At 38.1% G+C, this 15656-nt stretch overlaps 1 protein-coding gene across 1 annotated transcript in view; it reads left to right on the top strand.

Annotated features, from left to right (window-relative positions):
* Window positions 1-382: 382 nt before the first annotated feature.
* Window positions 383-15656, top strand: part of ARHGEF4 (Rho guanine nucleotide exchange factor 4) — a 110886-nt gene continuing 95612 nt past the window's right edge. The window contains exons 1-2 of the mRNA XM_024734494.1: window positions 383-675; window positions 13463-13589. Coding sequence (XP_024590262.1) covers window positions 385-675; window positions 13463-13589 — 418 coding nt within the window. The 5' untranslated portion in view covers window positions 383-384. The remainder of the gene's footprint in view (window positions 676-13462; window positions 13590-15656) is intronic.

Raw genomic sequence — 15656 nt, 5'->3', positions numbered from 1 at the left:
ACAAGTGCCTGAGTGTGTTTCTGTTCAAATTCTGTTCTCAGGCAGTATTGTTTAGGCAAGAGCTTTTTGACCCAGCCACTGACCCTTAAAAAGTGTTTCTAATGAGCATGCCAAGTTCAGTAATTACTTTCAAGACCTAATTCTTTGATCAAGGTAGAAGACTTGATTTTTTTGAAATAGTCTTGAAAGTAGAAATTTTAACAGAAACAAGGTTTGGTTTGTTTCTAATCTTCACATTTTCCAAAATTACTGTGAACAAAGTACTTCACTGGCATCTGTATTTTAGGGATTAACCAAAACATGGGTTTATACCCAAAAGAAACTAAACAGAGAAAGGACACTGTGCTCACTTGCTATGTTCTCCTCTCTGTCCTCTAGAACCACATGCTGTGGGAAGAACAACCAGGCAAGAAGCCCAGTTGCTCCCGCGGTCTGAAAGCTTTTCACACTGAGCCAGCTCAGGGGCCATTCTCTACTGCTGAGATGGGGACATGGAGCCTCCCCTTCATCTCTGCAGAGGACGTCCCCAGGGAGACTCCTTCACAACCCAGGAGCACCTCTCAGCACTCACACATCAGTTTAGATGACCTGTGGCTGGAGAAGATGCAGAGGAGGAAGTTGAAGAAGTTGGCCCAGTTTGAAAGGAAGATGCATGCATGTAAAGATGGAATCCAAGTAAGCTGCTCACATGCCATCGTCATCAGACTTGGCCTGGTACCCCCTCTTCCAGTGCAGCTGCTTGCCTTTCCTGTCCCCTGCCCACCTCTGCCCTATACAGCCTGCAGGAGAGACACTGCATAGTCATGTGTCTGAGAGCCACAGAGGCTGTGGCTCCCTCTTCCCTCTCTGCAGTCTGGCCCTGTGCAAGGCAATGGGGCTGAACTGAAGACGGTGGGGCCTGTCCTCAAGCCCTTTCCATAGTAATTACCATTCAGTGAGGACCCACTCTGTGTCGAACACTGTGTTAGACACTGGACAGCATTAGCTCTATTACTCATAAAGTTGCATGACATTCTGATATAACAATCTTAAATCAATCAAGCAAAATTATATAAAGAGAACTAGATTTTGTCTCTAGGGACATTTTGACACCATGATTTTTACATGAAACTGTCAGCTGTTTAAAAATGACTCAGTAGTTTATAAAGCATACCTTTTACCCAATCCCTAACTCTGTTTCTTGTTCTTTCCCTTTATAAAATAGCAGTATTTTTTATTATCAAGTATTTGTGAAATACACATCCCTGAGTCTCACCTCATCCCTGATACCCACCTTTATTTATTTTTTTTGTTTTAGGTACTGTTTTTTTTTTTTAAACATCTTATTGGAGTATAATTGCTCTACAATGGTGTGTTAGTTTCTGCTGTATAACAAAGTGAATCAGCCATACACATACATATATCCCCATATCTCCTTCCTCTTGTGTCTCCCTCCCACCCTCCCTATCCCACCCCTCTAGGTGGTCACAAGGCACCGAGCTGATGTCCCTGTGCTATGTGGCTGCTTCCCACTGGCTATCTATTTTACATTTGGTAGTATTTATAAGTCCATGCCACTCTCTCACTTCATCCCAGATTACCCTTACCCCTCCCCATGTCCTCAAGTCCATTCTCTACGTCTGCGTCTTTATTCCTGTCCTGCCCCGAGGTTCTTCAGAACCTTTTTTTTTTTAGACTCCATATATATGTGTTAGCATTCGGTATTTGTTTTTCTCTTTCTGACTTACTTCACTCTGTATGACAGACTCTAGGTCCATCCACCTCACTACAAATAACTCAATTTCATTTCTTTTTATGGCTGAGTAATATTACATTGTATATATGTGCTACATCTTCTTTATCCATTCATCTGTCGATGGACACTTAGGTTGCTTCCATCTCCTGGCTATTGTAAACAGAGCTGCAATGAACATTGGGGTACATGACTCTTTTTGAATTATGGTTTTCTCAGGGTATATGCCCAGCAGTGGGATTGCTGGGTCATATGGTAGTTCTATTTTTAGTTTTTTAAGGCACCTCCATACCACTTTTTTTTAAAATCGAGGTGAAATTCACATAACATAAAATGAACCATGTTAAAGTGTACAATACAGTGGCATTTAGTAGATTCACAAGACTTTGCAGGCCTTATCTCTACCTAGGTCCAAGACATTCTTATCATCTCAAAAGGAAACTTCACAACTATTAAGCAGTCACAACCCACTTCCCCTCCCTAGACCCTGGCAAGCACTAATCTGCTTTCCGTCTCTATGGATTTACCTATGGATATTTCATATAAATGGAATTACAGTGTGTGACCTTTGGTGCCTGACTTCTTTCACTTAGCATCATGTTTTTAAGGATCTTCTCTGTTGTAGCATACAGCAGCACTTTGTTCTTTTTTATGACTGAATAATATTCCATTGTGTGGCTATGTTTGTTTCTATTATCTGTTCATCCACTGATAGACATAGGGTTGTCTCCACCTCTTGGCTATTGTAACTAGTGCTGTCAGGAACACTTGTGTATAAGCTTTCGTTTGTATACATGTTTTCTATTCTTTTGGGTATATACATAGGAGTGGAATTGTTAGGACACATGGTAATTCTATGACTAACTGTCTGAGGAGCTGCCAAACTGTTGTCTACACCATTTTACATTTCTACCAACAATGTACAAAGGTTGCCAGTTCTCCACATCCTCCCCAACACTTGTTGTTTTGTGTTGTTTTGTTTAAGCTATACCATCCTACTGGGTCTGAATGGTACCTCATTGTGGTTTGATTTGCATTTTCCTAGTGACTAATGTTGAACATATTTTCATACGCTTGTTGGCCATTTGTATATCTTTTTTGGAGAAATGTCTATTCAAGCCTTTTGCCCATTTTTAAATTGGGTTATTTATCTTTTTGTGGTTCACTTGTAGGGGTTCTTATGTATGGAGATACTAGACCCCTATCAAATAAGTGATTTACAAGTATTTTCTCCCATCTGTAGGTTGCCTTTCACTTTCTTGATAGTGTCTACTGCTGCACAAAAGTATTTAATTTTGATGTAATCCAATTTATCTGTTTTTTTCTTTTGTTGCTTATGAATTTATTGTAATGCCCAAGAATCCACTGTCAAATCCAAGGTCATAAAAATTTACTTTTATGCTTTCTTCTAAGAGTTTTTATACCTTTTGCTCTTACCTTTAGGTTTTGTATTCATTTCGAATTCATTTTTGTGTTTTGTGTGAGGTAGAGTTCCAACTTCAAGCTTTTCCATGTGGATATTTTGTCACTCTGCACCACTTGTTGAAGAGACTATTCTTTCCCTCACTGAATGATTTTGACACCTTTGTAAAAAACCAAATGACCTTAGACATATTAGGTTTATTTCTGGACTTTCAATTCTATTCCACTGGTCTACACATCTGTGCTTTTGCCAATATCACACTGCTTTAATTACTGTAGCTTTCTATTAAGTTTTGAAGTTGGGGTGTGTAAGTCCTCTGTGTTATTTTTCAAGATTATTTTGGCTATTTGCTGTCCCTTGTAGTTCCAAATAAATCTTAGGATCAGCTGTTTCATTTCTTGGGGGAAAAAAAGGCCATTGTGATTTTGATAAGATTACATTGAATCTGTAGATCACTCTGGAGAGTATTGCCTTCTTAACAATATTAAATCTTTAAATCCATGAACACAGGGTGTTGCCTGATTTTTTAGGTGTTCTTTAACTGCTTTTCACAATGTTTTGTAATTTTCACTGTACAAGTCTTACACATCCTTGGTTAAATATTTCTTAATTATTTTATTCTTTCTGATGGTATTGCAAATGGAATTGTTTTCTTAATTTCATTTTTGGGCTTGTTCATTGCTAGTGTATAGAAATACAATGGATAGTTGTATATTGATCTTGTACCCTGCAAATTTGCTGAATTTATTATCTCTAAGAATATTTTTGTGTATTATTTAGAAATTTCTATATATAAGATACAGACCCTATACATTAAAAAAATTTATATCTTTGCATTTATTTTCTTAGGGATTATTATAAATGGCATTATGTTCTTAATTTTATTTTCCACCAGTTGACTTTTAGTATATTGAAATATTATTGATTTTTATGTGTTGATATTGTAGCCTATGACCTTGCTGAATTCATTTATCGGTTCCAGGAATATTTTTTAAAGACTCCTTGGGATTTTCTATGTAGACAGTCATATCGTCTACAGGTAGGGACAGTTTCATTTTTCCCTTTCTAATCTGTATGCTTTTTTCCCTTGCCTTATTGCAGTGGCTAGGAATTCTAATACTGTGTTGACTAAGAGTGGGAAAAGTGGATATCCTTGCCTTATTCCCTGTCTTAATAGGATAAATTTCAATATTTCACTATTAAGTATGATGTTAGCTGTAGAGTTTTTATAGTATCTCTTACTCAAGTAGAGGAATTTCCTCTCTAATCCTAGTTCACTGAGATATTTTTTAAAATGTGTGCTGGATTTTTTTCAAAAGCTTTTTCTGTGTCAATTGATGTGATCATTTTATGTTTTCTTCCTTAGCCCCTTGATATGGTAGATTATATTAATTGATTTTTTGGTATGTTGAATCAGCCTTCTCCACTTGGAATAAATCCCACTTGGTCTTGCAGTATATATGGAATGTATAATTTTTATACATTCCTATATTAATTTGCTAATATTTTGTCCAGATCTTCTGCATCTAAACTCATGAGAGATATTGAGCTGGGGCTTTTGCTTTTGTATTATCTTTCCATAGTTTTGGTATCAGGGTAATATGGACCTCATAAAATGAGTTGGAAAGTAGTCTCTCCTTTTCTATATTCTTAAAAAGATTGTGTAAAATTGGTTTCCTTTGCTCTGAAGTCTACTTTGATATCAATATAACCACTTCTTTTTGGATTAATGTACCTTTTTTCATCTTTTTACTTTCACCTTGTCATTGATTTAAGTGAATTTCTTATGGCAGCAGTTGGATCTTTTTATTTTATCTACTCTGTCTTTTAATTGGTATATTTTGACAGTTAACATTTGAAATAATTATGTTAGGGCTTAAATATGCCATTTTATTATTTGTTTTCTGATTGTTTCTTCTGTTTCCCAATACTCTTTTCTGTCAGTTACATGAACAATTTTTAGGATTCCATCATAATTTATTTGTGGCATTTTTGAATATATTGTTCTGTTTGGTTCACGTAGTTGTTGCTAAGAGTATTATATATATACATAACTTATCACAGTCTACTGTTATCAACATTTTACCACTTCCAATGAACTGTAGTAATCTTAGTTCCACCAAGGTTCATTTACCATCTCCACTATTAAAATACAATTGTTTTGTGATTTCTTTACATACATTTTTTTTGAAGTATGGTTGATTTACTTCCAATATTATGTTAGTTTCAGGTATACAACATAGTGATTCAATATTTTTATAGATTACGCTGCATATAAAGTTATAAAATAATGGCTATACTTCTCTGTGCTGTACAATATATCTTTGTTGCTTATTATTTTATATATAGTAGTTTGTACCTCTTAATCCCCTTTCTCCTACCTTGCCTCTCCATCCACCCTTTCCCCACTGTTAACGACTGGTTTGTTCTCTGAATCTTTGAGTTTCTTTCTGGTTTTTGTTATATTCATTCATTTTATTTTTTAGATTCCACATATGACTGAAAATATACAGTATCTTTCTTTCTCTGTCTGACATTTCTCTAAGCATAATACCCTCAAGGCCCATCCATATCATTGTTGCAAATGGCAAAATTTCATTCTTTTTTATGGCTGAGTAATATTCCAATGTATGTATATGCCACATCTTCTTTATCTATTCATCTGTTGATGAACACTCAGGTTGCTTCCATACCTTACCAATTTTGGACAGTACTGCAATGAACACTGGAGTGCATATATCTTTTTCAATTGTTGTTTTTGTTTCCTTTGGATATATGCCCAGGAGTGGAGTTGCTGGATCATATGGTAGTTTTATTTTTAATTTTCTAAGGAACTTCTATATTGTTCTCCATAATGGCTGTACCAATTTACATTGCCACCAACAGTGCACTAGGGTTGCCTTTTCTCCACATCCTCACCAACATTTGTTATTTGTTGTCTTTTTGACGACAGCCATTCTGACAGGTCTGAGGGGATATCTCATTGTATGTTTTTTAATTAAAATTTTTATTGGAGTATAGTTGATTTACAATGTTGTGTTAGTTTCTGCTGTACAGCAATGTGAGTCAGTTATACATACACATATATCCACTTTTTAAGATTCTTTTCCCATACTGTTCATTACAGAGTATTGAATAGAGTTCCCTGTGCTATTCAGTAGGTTCTTATTAGTTATCTGTTCTATATATAGTAGCGTGTATATGTCAACCCCAATCTCCCAATTTATCCCTCTCCCACTATTCCCCCCTGGTAACCACAAGTTTGTTTTCTACATCTGTGACTCAACTTCTGTTTTGTAAATAGGTTCATTTGCACCATTTCTTTAGATTCTACATATAAGTGATATCATATGATATTTGTCTTTCTCTGTTTGACTTACTTCAATCAGTATGACAATCCCTAGGACCAATCTACAGTATTTTTAATTTCATTTATTGTGTTGTTCATCGTTGCTTGTTTCATCTTTAGTTCTTCTAGGTCCTTGTTAAATGTTTCTTGCGTTTTGTCTATTCTATTTCCAAGATTTTGGATCATCTTTACTATCATTATTCTTCCCCTCTCCTCACGCACCAGGAAACAAAGAGGGAAGAAAAAGTCTCTTGCCTCTTCAGCAGCTCCAGACTTTTTCCCAGACTCCCTCCCGGCTACCCATGGCGCACTAACCCCCTGCAGGCTGTGTTCACGCCGCCAACCCCAGTCCTCTCCCGGCGCTCCGACCGAAGCCCCAGCCTGAGTTCCCAGCCCCGCCCGCCCAGGCGGGTGAGCAGACAAGCCTCTCGGGCTGGTGAGTGCCGGTCAGCACCGATCCTCTGTGCAGGAATCTCTCCACTTTGCCCTCCGCACCCCTGTAGCTGCGCTCTCCTCCGCAGCTCGAAAGCTTCCCCACTCTGCCACCCGCAGTCTCCGCCCGTGAAGGGGCTTCTAGTGTGTGGAAACCTTTCCTCCTTCACAGCTCCCTCCCACTGGTGCAGGTCCCGTCCCTATTCTTTTGTCTCTGTTTTTTCTTTTTTTTTTTGCCCTACCCAGGTACGTGGGGAGGTTCTTGCCTTTTGGGAGGTCTGAGGTCTTCTGCCAGCGTTCAGTAGGTGTTCTGTAGGAGCTGTTCCACATGGAGATGTATTTCTGGTGTATCTTTGGGGAGGAAGGCGATCTCCGCATTTTACTCTTCCACCATCTTCCCTGATCTCGAACATCTTTATCCATTCCTCCTTTGATGGACATTTAGGTTGCTTCCATGTCCTGGATATTGTAAATAGTGCTGTATTGAACATTGGGGTGCATGTATCCTTTGTTTTTTTTTCTTTTGCGGTATGCGGGCCTCTCACTGTTGTGGCCTCTCCCATTGTGGAGCACAGGCTCCGGATCTGCAGGCTTAGCGGCCATGGCTCACGGGCCCAGCCGCTCTGCAGCATGTGGGATCTTCCCGGACCGGAGCACAAACCCATGTCCCCTGCATTGGCAGGCAGACTCTCAACCACTGCACCACCAGGGAAGCCCTCATGTATCCTTTTGAATTATGGTTTTTCTCTGAATATATGCCCAGGAGTGGGACTGCTGGATTATATGGTAGCTCTATTTTTAGTTTTTTAAGGAACCTCTGTACTGTTCTCCATAGTGGCTGCACCAATTTACATTCCCACGAACAGTGTAGGAGGTCATTGTGGTTTTGAATTACATTCCCTGACAATTAGTTGATGTTGTATTTTCATGTGCCTGTTGGCCATCTGTATGTCGTCTTTGGGAAAATGCCTATTCAGGTCCTCTGCCCTTTTTTTTTATTGGGTTGTTTAGGTTTTTTTGGTATAGATTTGTATGAGCTCTTTATATATTTTGGATATTAACTGCTTATCAGACATTATTTGCAAATATCTTTTCCCATTCAGTAGGTTGCCTTTTCATTTTATTGATGGTTTCCTTCACTGTGCAAAAGCTTTTAAGTTTGATTAGGTCCGATTTGTTTATTTTTGCTTTTGTTTCCCTTGCCTAAGGAGACAAATCCAAAAAAATATTGCTAAGGCCTATGTCAAATATTATACTGCCTATGTTTTCTTCTAGGAATTTTATACTTTCTGATCTTACATTTAGGTCTTTAATCCATTCTGAGGGTTCTTTTTTTTTTTTTGGTGTGAAGAAATCTAATCTCATTCTTTTACACGTAATTGTCTAGTTTTCCCAGCACTACTTATTGAAGAGACTATTTCCCCATTTTATATTCTTAACTCCTTTGTCATAGATTAATTGACCATATTGCATGGGTTTATTTCTGGGCTGTCTATGATGTTCCATTGATCCATGTATCTGTTTTTGTGCCAATACCATGCTGCTTTGATTACTGTAGCTTTGTAGTATAGTATGAAGTCAGAGAGCATGACACCTCCAGCTTTGTTCTTTTTTCTCAAGATTGCTTTGGCTATTCGGGATCTTCTGTGGTTCCATACAAATTTTAGGATTATTTATTTGTTCTTGTTCTGTGAAAAATGTCATGGGTATTTTGATAGGCATTGCATTAAATCTGTAGACTGCTTTGGGTAGTACCAATATTTTAACAATATTACTTCTTCTAATTCATGAATATAGGATGCCTTTCCATTTATTTATATCATCTCCAGTTTCTTTTATCAATGTCTTACAGTTTTCAAAGTATATGTCTTTCTCCTCCTTGGTTAAATTTATTCTTACACATTTTATTCTTTTTGATGAGGTTGTAAATGGGATTGTTTTCTTGCTTCTCTTTTTCATAGTTAATTATTAGTGAATAGAAAAGCAACAGATTTCTGTATATTAATCTTATATCCTGCAACTTTATTGAATTCATTTATTGTAAAAGTTTTTCGGTGAAGACTTTAAGGTTTTCTATATATAGTATCATGTCATCTGCAAATATGATAGTTTTACTTCTTCCCATCCAATTTGGATGCCTTTTTCTCTCTTGACTGACTGCTATGGCTAGGACTTCCAATACTGTGTTAAATACAAATGGTGAGAGTGGGCATCCTTGTCTTCTTCATGATCTAGGAAGAAAAGCTTTCTAGTTTTCCACATTGAGTATGATGTTAGGTGGGTTGTTATAAATGGCCTTTATTATCTTGAGAAATTTCCCTCTATACCAACTTTGATAAGAGTTTTTATTGTGAAGGGATATGAATTTTGTCAAATGCTTTTTCTGCATCTATTGAGAGATCATGTGACTTTTATCCTTCATTTTGTTCATTCTTATAGCCTTGGTTGTACTGGAGTCTTTCTGCCAATTTCCAGTTAGTTTTCAGTGGTAATTGTTCCACATGTAGATGTATTTTTGATGTGTTCATGGGGATAGATGAGTTCCATGTCCTCCTACTCTGCCATCTTGATCAATCCCCTTATCCTTCATTTTGTTAATATGGTGTATCACATAGATTTATTTGCAGATGTTGGACCATCCTTGCCTCCCTGGGATAAAAACCCACTTGATCATGGTTTATGATCCTTTTTAATGTATTTTTGAATTTGGTTTGCTAATATTTTGTTAAGGATTTTTGTATCTATATTCATCAGAGAAGTTGGCCTGCAATTTCCATTTTTTGTAGTGTCTTTGTCTGGTTTTGGTATCAGGGTAATGCTGGCCTCATAGAACAAGTTTGGGAGTGTTTTCTCCTCTTCAATTTTTTGGAATAGTTTGAGGATAAGCATTCCATTTTCTTTAAATGTTTGGCAGAATTCCCCTGTGAAGCCATCTGGTTTTGAACTTCTGTATGTTGGGAGTTTTTTGATTACCAATTCAATTTCAATACTAGTAACCAGTCTGTTCAGATTATCTGTTTCTTCCTGATTCAGTCTTAGAAGACTATATGTTTCTAGGAATTTATCCATTTCTTCTAGGTTGCCAGTTTGTTGGTATGTAATTGTTCACAGTATTCTCTTATGATTGTTTGTATTTCTGTGATACTGGTTGTAAATTGTCCTCTTTCATTTCTAATTTTGTTTATTTGGGTCCTCTCTCTTTTTTTCCTAATAAGCCTGACTAAAGGCTTATCAATTTTATCTTTTAAAAATACAGCTCTTGGTTTCATTGGTCTTTTCTCTTGTGGGTTTATTTTTTTGGGGGGGTCTCTATTTTGTTTATATCTACTCTGATCTCTATTATTTCTGTTCTTCTGCTGACTTTGGGTTTTGTTTGTTCTTATTTTTCTAATTCCTTTAGATGGTGGGTTAGGTTGTTTATTTGAGATTTTTCTTATATATTGAGGTAGGCCTGTATCACTATAAACTTCCCTCTTAGAACTGTTTTTGCTGCATCCTATAGATTTTGGAAAGTTGTGTTTTTATTTTCATTTGTCTCAGGGTTTTTTTCTTTTTTTTTTTTTTGATGTGGACCAGTTCTAAAGTCTTTATTGTTTCTTACAATATTGGTTATGCTTTATGTTTTCGTTTTTATGGCTGCAAGTCATGCGGGATCTTAGCTCCCTGGCCAGGGATAGAACCAGCAACCCCTGCATTGGAAGGCAAAGTCTTAACCACTACCAGGGAAGGCCCTGTCTCAGGGTATTTTCTGGTCTCCTCTTTGATTTCTTGGTTGACTCATTGGGTTTTTAGTAGCATGTTGTTTAGTCTCTATGTGTTTGTGTTTATTTCCATTTTACTTTCTGTAATAGATTTCTAGTTTCATACCATTGTGATCTGAAAAGATACTTGGTATATTTTCTATCCTCTTAAATGTGTTGAGACTTATTTGGTGGACTATCATATGATCTATTCTAGAGAACATTACATGTGCATGTGAAAAGAATGTGTATTCTGTTTTTGGATGGAATGTCCTGTAGGTACCTATTAAGTCCAGTTGGTCTAATGTGTCGTTTAATGTCACTGTTTCCTTATTGGTTTTCTGTTTGATAATCTGTCCATTGATGTAAGTGGGGTGTTAAAGTCCCCTAATATTATTGTATTATTGTCAATTCCTCCCTTTATTTCTGTTATGCAATGCAGTATTATTAACTATAGTTGCCCTGATGCACCTTACATCCCTATGACTTATTTTATAACTGGAAGTTTGTGTCTTTTGGCTGCCTTCACCCATTTTACCTACCCCCTACTCCCTGCCTTTGGCAAGTACCAATCTGTTCTCTGTCTCTATTAGCTTGGCTTTTCTTAAGATTTCACATACAGGGCTTCCCTGGTGGCACAGTGGTTGAGAGTCCGCCTGCCAATGCAGGGGACATGGGTTCGTGCCCCAGTCCGGGAAGATCCCACATGCCACAGAGCGTCTAGGCCCGTGAGCCATGGCCATTGAGCCTGCGTGTCCAGAGCCTGTGCTCTGCAACGGGAGAGGCCACAACAGTGAGAGACCCGCATACCGAAAAAAAAATTTTTTTTCACATACAAGTAAGGTCATACAGTCTTTCTCTTTCTTGTCTGACTTATTTCACTTAGCATAATGCCCTCAAGAGCCATCCATGTAAATTTTCAATTGTAGCTATATTTTTCAGTCCTAATGTTTCCATTCTATTCTATTTTGTATCTATTTCCCTGCTGTTATTTTCCATTCATTTCAAGAGTGTTCACACTTACTTCTTAGAGCACAATTATATGAGCTTCTTTAAAATCTTTTATAATTCCAGAACTGTATCATGTTGGTGCTGGGATCTATTGTCTTTCCCTTATAAGTTATGGAGATTTTCATAGTTCTCTGTATATCAAATAATTTTGGGTTATATCTTGGAAAATTTGAATTTTATGTTATGAGCCTTATTTAGTTTCTATGGAGAATAATAGTTAAGTTTTTCAGGCATCTGAGAGTTTAGGGTACAAGTTCTTACTGGCCTTCAGGGGCTATATTTCTTATGTCAGTTCATGTTTTCAAGGTGTTTTCAGTGCTACTTGGATAATGTAGATCACCCAGTGGCCAGTCTGAGACCTGCAAAATCGTCTACTCCATAATTTGGTTCTCAAAGACTTTAGTATTCTGTTTAGGGTCAGATCCACCCAAGCACAGTTTGGGGGTAAGTCCAGTGGTCATAAACAACATTATGGTGTCATTTTCTTGATCTCTTTCCTTTCTGCATTCTTCAAGACACTTCTTGGCTTCCAGGAGTCCCCCTCTTCCTGGACTTTTTGCTAGAAAGCTAGGCTTTCATTTTCCCACTCTGGCATATACTTCCTGCAACTATGTCTGCCTCTGGAGCCAAGGGGCAGGAGGACAGAGACAGGAAAAAAGAAATAGGGATTCTCCCCCTCCCTCAGAGTTTTAGGTGCCTGCCTGGCCATCGCTGCCATACTATAATGGGATTTCCTGGGAGTCTAGGGTGGAACTAAATGACAACATAGAGGATTTCCCCAATTTGCTCATACCCTTGGGGTCCCTTTCCCCTCTCTTCAGACCAGAGAAGGCATTTTGGAGTAATTTTGGTCCACACCCAGTTTTAAGCTGCTATTGAGTTCAGGCCAGAGGATACTGTAGGGACCACAAAAAAGGTAACTCACTAAAGGATTGGTGTAACTTAAAATACTGGCTTCCTTCTCCAACCCACCTGCTACCATTTATTTCAGAGCCCTTAGGTAACTGATATATACATCTGCCCAAGGTTTCTAGTTGCATTCAAATGGAAGAGATGGGGTGGGGTATCATACTCCCATCTTAATCCTTGTTTGTATATTTACATTTCCATTAATCACTAAAAGAATTTTCTAAGCACTGTTTACTTAATTTGTGTGGAATACAAAAGAAAATGGAACATTTCTTTGAATACATACCAAAAATTTTAAGTAAATTTCATAACTTTATAAAGTAGACAAAATCTGGAGGGGCCAAGTTTATTTCTGGATAATGGAATGATAAAGAAAGGGACAATATCCTTGCCCTCCGAAGACCTCATGCAACACTGGTCCTTACTGTCTGAAGGGTAAAGTCTGTCTTATGATTATGAGGTGTCAGGGACTTCATGGGTTGCGTTTTAATTAAGCACCCCTGCAAGAATATAGCTAAAACAAAGCCTTCCTTTTGGAGAAATGTCAGGCTGTGTGGCTGAACAGCTGGTATAATTTGGGGGTTTGGAGACCTACTGTCAGTCCTCATTTCACATAGTTGAATGACAACGTATTCTGCCATGGATGCCACATATGACCATACAGGTTGAAGACTACTGACAACAAGAGAAACTTCTCTTTTTTCCATGGATTTTGAAATGAATGGCACCTCCCAGAGCTGTGTGCATTTTGGCTGCATGTTCTGCTCATGGCAAAGTCCTGGGCAATTAGAAAAATTATAATGTGGCAATGACAACATGTTATCTCTTTTCTTCATTTACTCTCTGCCTCTTTTCTCCTCTCCCAGTGCTGGAGGAAGATGACCATTACCTCTCCAGAGTCTTTGAATCTCCCTAGAAGAAGCCATCCATTCTCCCAGAGTGCCCCGACAGGACTGAACCACATGGGCTGGCCAGAGCCCATACCTGACATTGGTGAGTTACATGCTTCTCTCTTTTCCTTCACACTCCAGTGTCCTGGCAAAAAGGACAAGACGTTAGAGCATGTTGTTGACAGCTGTGTTTACTTGTCTGGCAGAGGTAGCTTGAATGTGAGAAATAAACCATTGTCTTTAACTCCTTCAATTAGGAAGAGGTCCCTAGCACTCTGATAAAGGGAATTCTTGGCTTCAGGAAGATTCCATTACTGAATCCCTAAACCTGGCTCCATTCATTTATTTTGAGCAGAACTACTGACCATCCCTTGAAACTTGTAATAGGGTATAACTTACAGAGAGAGAGTTGTCTAATCTAGTGATGAAACCTGGGTGTTTTCCCTTCTGGGGGACAAGCCTCTTCCTTGAGTTTTATGGCAGCCTGTCTGAGTCCCTTTCCCAAAACTATGACAAGCAGCATCACATCACATATTTGTCCATAAAAGGGCTGATTTTCGTGCCAGAAGGAAACTGGGACCCAGTGAGGGCCAGGATGGGGCATCCTCATGCACAGCTACCACCCTTCCTGGACTTAACCCAGGAAGGGCTGGACACAGTGAAAATGCTCAAGGCTTCTGGTGCAAGGACAGATGTTGGGTCTCAGGTCTTGAGCAGGTGCAGATTATGTTAGATGGCAACCTTATGGTTTAAAGGCATCCAGCTGGCTGAAGGAAGAGGCCAAATCTGGTGTTTAAAAACGATAAAGAAGAGTTAAAGCCTTAGACAGGGTTGAAAAAACAAAATAGCTACACCTGCCAAACATGTACTTTTCCAGACTTGGGGAGTAGGGACAGGGCTGGCATTCAAGGATGTCTGTAGTTTGATCCTATTGGAGCTAACGACCTGTAGAAAGCAGGTGAGATTAGCAAAAGATGATATGGGAGAATAGTGGCTGGGCCCTGATCATTAGAGTGTGGCATATGCTGTGCTGAGGAGTCAGCTTTGATACAGACATGAGTCCTGACCTCTGAATCTGACTCAGTGCATACTGGGTGCTGGTCCTGGGGGAGTTGGCTACTCAGATTAGCCAGTAGCCATGATTGTTTCCATTAGCAAATGTCTGTGCTTATGCTGCATCATGCAATGGATTTTAATCTTCCCCACATATAGTTGTAATCTTAAATTCACAATAAGCAAAGTCATGAAATGGTGTTTGACATCTGCTGAAAGAATCCTTTCATGGGAAAAGATAGTTCTAACATAAACTCTTCATTAAGTCATGGAATAGTTTAGAGGCTCATGGAAGAGACAGTAATGGGTGAGAGTAGCATTTTTCCTGGAATAATCTTCAAGGCTGATTTTGGCTCTTGAAGTTAGAAACTTCTTACAAATTCAAGCTTAATAATCATATGTTCCTATTATTTCAGAGCCTCATTTGAATTAATTAGTAGATATATTTATTGTAGAATAAGAGATTTTTGAAACCTCAATGTCACATGTCCCTCAGCATGCCTGCATGCTGAGGACACTGCTCTGGAAGTCAAAGGTCAGGGCTCTGGCTTCAGCTGCCCTTCATATGGGGGTGAGAAATTGGGCACTTCCCTCCATTTCTCTATCTCATACTCTTTTTATTTAAAAAAAAGAGTATAATTCCTGTATTCATCAGATCAATATGAGGGGCTAGCTTGGGTCTCTGTATTTAGCTTAGGAAAGCTTTCTTTTCGTCAATTATTGCTTCCACTCCAACTGCTCTATTCCAAACTTCTGGGGTTTCTTTCTACAGATTGTATTCCCAGGTTCTATCCCCAGAATCTCTCATTATTTTCATTATTTTATCCTTTTCCTCTCTGTTCTGGGAGAATATCTCAGTTTTATCTTCTGCTTTGCTTTTCTGGTTTCACCTCATCTGCTGTTCATTGCCTTCATTAATATTTGTGATTCAATGATCATGTTTTTAATTTCCATACATTATTTCCAATGATCTCTAGACGTTCATTAAAAACAGAAAGTTGGGAGTTTTGTAAAATTTTCTCCTGTTCATGTTTTATAAATTCATTTCCAAATTCATATGCTTTTCTTTTAACTGGTAATTTTTTTATATATGAAATTTCTCTATTTGCTTATCTTT

This window comes from Neophocaena asiaeorientalis, unplaced genomic scaffold (genome assembly GCF_003031525.2).
Source record: "Neophocaena asiaeorientalis asiaeorientalis breed wild unplaced genomic scaffold, Neophocaena_asiaeorientalis_V1.1 scaffold32, whole genome shotgun sequence".
Classification (NCBI taxonomy): domain Eukaryota; kingdom Metazoa; phylum Chordata; class Mammalia; order Artiodactyla; family Phocoenidae; genus Neophocaena; species Neophocaena asiaeorientalis.
The sequence above is the reverse complement of the archived record's forward strand: the minus strand, read 5'-3'. Positions and strand labels throughout refer to the sequence as shown.